This window comes from Rhinoraja longicauda, chromosome 29 (genome assembly GCF_053455715.1).
Source record: "Rhinoraja longicauda isolate Sanriku21f chromosome 29, sRhiLon1.1, whole genome shotgun sequence".
Taxonomy (NCBI): Eukaryota; Metazoa; Chordata; class Chondrichthyes; order Rajiformes; family Arhynchobatidae; genus Rhinoraja; species Rhinoraja longicauda.
This window is the reverse complement of record NC_135981.1, coordinates 1694523-1698052: the sequence shown is the minus strand read 5'-3', so window position 1 is coordinate 1698052 and position 3530 is coordinate 1694523. Positions and strand designations below refer to the sequence as shown.

The 3530-nt window shown below is 58.6% G+C and overlaps 1 protein-coding gene across 1 annotated transcript in view; it reads left to right on the top strand.

The window, feature by feature from the left end:
• Positions 1-2931, top strand: part of LOC144607533 (src kinase-associated phosphoprotein 2-like) — a 209206-nt gene extending 206275 nt beyond the window's left edge. The window contains exon 12 of the mRNA XM_078424427.1: positions 2857-2931. Coding sequence (XP_078280553.1) covers positions 2857-2931 — 75 coding nt within the window. The remainder of the gene's footprint in view (positions 1-2856) is intronic.
• Positions 2932-3530: the final 599 nt, after the last annotated feature.

Genomic DNA, 3530 nt, shown 5'->3' with positions numbered 1-3530 from the left:
AGAGTGGTCTAAAGGGGGGCAGGGGAGGGGAGGGGAAGGGAAGGGTTGGGGGGGAGGGGTGGGGACGTAGAGGGGGCTAAAGGGGGAGGGGTGGGGTAGGGAGTGGGGAGCGGGAGGGGGTGTGTTGGGGGGAGGGGGTGGGGGAGGGGAGGAGTGGGGAGCGGGAGGGGGTGTGTTGGGGGAGGGGTGGGGTAGGGAGTGGGGAGCGGGAGGGGGTGTGTTGGGGGAGGGGTGGGGTAGGGAGTGGGGGAGCGGGAGGGGGTATGTTGGGGGAGGGGTGGGGTAGGGAGTGGGGAGCGGGAGGGGGTGTGTTGGGGGAGGGGTGGGGTAGGGAGTGGGGAGCGGGAGGGGGTGTGTTGGGGGAGGGGGTGGGGTAGGGAGTGGGGAGCGGGAGGGGGGTATGTTGGGGGAGGGGCGGGGTAGGGAGTGGGGAGCGGGAGGGGGTGTGTGGGGGAGGGGCGGGGTAGGGAGTGGGGAGCGGGAGGGGGTGTGTTGGGGGAGGGGTGGGGTAGGGAGTGGGGAGCGGGAGGGGGGTGTGTTGGGGGAGGGGTGGGGTAGGGAGGTGGGGAGCGGGAGGGGGTGTGTTGGGGGAGGGGTGGGGTAGGGAGTGGGGAGCGGGAGGGGGGTGTGTTGGGGGAGGGGTGGGGAGGGGGCAGGAAGTAGAGGGGGGCTAAAGGGGGAGGGTGTGGGATGGGGATCAAGAGCTCCTCACATCCCCCCCCCCCCCTCCTGCTCTAAGTGGGGAACACAATGGGGGGGGGGTGGATGGAAGATGGCGTCAGCATACAATGGGAGGGGTGGGGGGAGAGCGGATGAAGGGCTCTCTGCATTGCCCCCCTCCCCGTACGTGTGGGGAACAAACGGTGGAGGGAGGGAGGGAGGGAGGGTGGGGTGGGGTGAGAGAGCGGGGTGTCCGGTAGATGAGGAGGGGGGGGTGGGGGAGTGGGGTTTGAGGGGGGGGGGGGGTGTCTTTGTCAGGCTGTGCGTTGTGTGAAGTGTGGGCCGGGCCCCCTGACCAGACACTGCACCCCATGTAGCCAACCCGCCCCCCACCGCAGCAACGAGGGGTTCAGTCCGATGGCAGCTGGAAGACAGACACAGAGTGCTGGAGTAACTCAGCGGGTCGGGCAGCATCTCTGGAGAGAAGGGACGGGTGACGTTTTGGGTCGAGACCCTTCTTCAGACGGATGATTTCGTTTCGGTTCAGTGTAGTTCATTGTCACGTGTGCTGAGGTACAGTGAAAAGTGCTTCGTCATCAGCGGAAAGACAAGACATGATTACAATCGAGCCGTCCACTGTGTACAGATACGGGACAGAGGGAATAACGTTTAGTGCAAGGCAAAACCAGCAAAGTCCAGCACGATCCAGCAAGGATCGTCCGAGGGTCATCACAGAGGTAGATGGCAGTTCAGGACCGCTGTCTGGCTGTTGTGGGATGGTTCACTTGTCCGATCACAGCAACTGTGTGTACAAGGGGGGCAGGCGAGACTGACATTAGCAGTAGACACAGAGTGCTGGAGTAACTCAGCGGGTCAGGCAGCATCTCTGGAGAACATGGATAGGTGACGTTTCACAGAGTGCTGGAGTAACTCAGCGGGTCAGGCAGCATCTGTGGAGAGAAGGAATGGGTGACGTTTCATGTCGAGACCCTTCTTCAGGCTGAGAACCCCGAAACGTTAGTTCAGTTCAGTTTATTGTCACGTGTACTGAGGTACAGGGAATGGCTTTCGTTGCGTGCTATCGGCTGTTATCGGGGCAACTGAACCATCCCCTCACCAACCAGAGAGGGCCCTGAGCTCCCACAGTCTTAGAATAAAGGGGAGGCCATTTAAAACTGAGGTGAGAAGGAACTTTTTCACCCAGAGAGTTGTGAACTTGTGGAATTCTCTGCCACAGAGGGCAGTGGAGGCCAAATCACTGGATGAATTTAAGAGAGAGTTAGGCCAAATCACTGGATGAATTTAAGAGAGAGTTAGATAGAGCTCTTGGGGCTGGTGTAATCAAGGGACATGGGGAGAAGTTGGGCACAGGTTACTGATTGTGGATGATCAGCCATGATCATAATGAATGGTGGTGCTGGCTCGAAGGGCTGAATGGCCTCCTCCTGCACCTATTTTCTATGTTTCTATGTTTTTATCTACCTCATTGGAGACCCGCGGACTATCTCGACCTTTACATTGCTGTAAACGTTCTTCCCTTTATCCTGTATCGGTACACTGTAAAATGGTTTGATTGTAATCGTGTATTGTCTGTCCGCTGACTGGATGGCACTCAATGAAAGCTTTGCACTGTACCTCGGTACACGTGACAATAAACTGAACTAAATTAAGCCCCAATAACGTGACTGACTCAAGTCAATTAATCTACTGACCTACAAATCTGAAGAAGGGTCTCGACTCGAAACGTCACCCATTCCTTCTCCCCAGAGATGCTGCCTGACCCGCTGAGTTGCCCCAGCTTTTTGTGTCCACCTTCGGTTTAATTCAGCATCTGCAGTTCCTACACACGTTTGGCTGAAGGGCCAGTGTCGACAGGAACTCCCCAGAGATGCTGCCTGACCTGCTGAGTTACTCCAGCATTTTGTGTCTCCCTTCAACTTAAACCAGCATCTGCAGTTTCCTTTCCAGCTACACCAGCAGTAAGGCACACTGCTGCAGCTCCACAGTTTGAGCCTAATCTACACGTCCTACATAATCAATAGCCTCAGGAAATTCGGCCCCTGCCTCGGGGCGACCAGAGCGTTTTACTGGATACCCAACCTGCCCCACTGTGTGTACTCATGTTCACGTTTCTTGGAAGTACAAAAAAAAATCAGTGGGTTTTCTGCGGCTAAATTTGTCTCCGTTCGAGATCAGCTGACGGGGCTCCGGCCAACCAGAGACCAGAGGCTACACGGGCAGCAACCAATCGGCGAGCCCGAGCCAACCTGATGTTGGGTGTCCAATCACTCACCCATCCCATCACCCCATCAGATTGCTCCATCACCGCGATCCATCCCATCCCCCCCACCCTATCCCCCCATCCCATCCCCCCATCACCCCGACCCATCCCATCCCCCCATCACCCCATCACCCGACCCATCCCATCACCCCATCACCCCATCACCCGACCCATCCCATCCCCCCACCCTATCCCCCCATCCCATCCCATCACCCCATCACCCCATCACCCGACCCATCCCATCCCCCCATCCCGTCACCCATCCCATCCCCCCACCCTATCCCCCCATCCCATCCCATCACCCCATCACCCCATCACCCGACCCATCCCATCCCCCCACCCTATCCCCCCATCCCATCCCATCCCCCCATCACCCATCACCCCCATCACCCCCATCCCATCACCCCATCACCCCATCACCCGACCCATCCCATCCCCCCATCACCCCATCATCCCATCACCCGACCCATCCCATCACCCCATCACCCGACCCATCCCATCCCCCCATCAGATTGCTCCATCACCGCGATCCATCTCTCCATCCCATCCCATCCCATCCCATCCCATCACCCCACACCATCCCTCCATC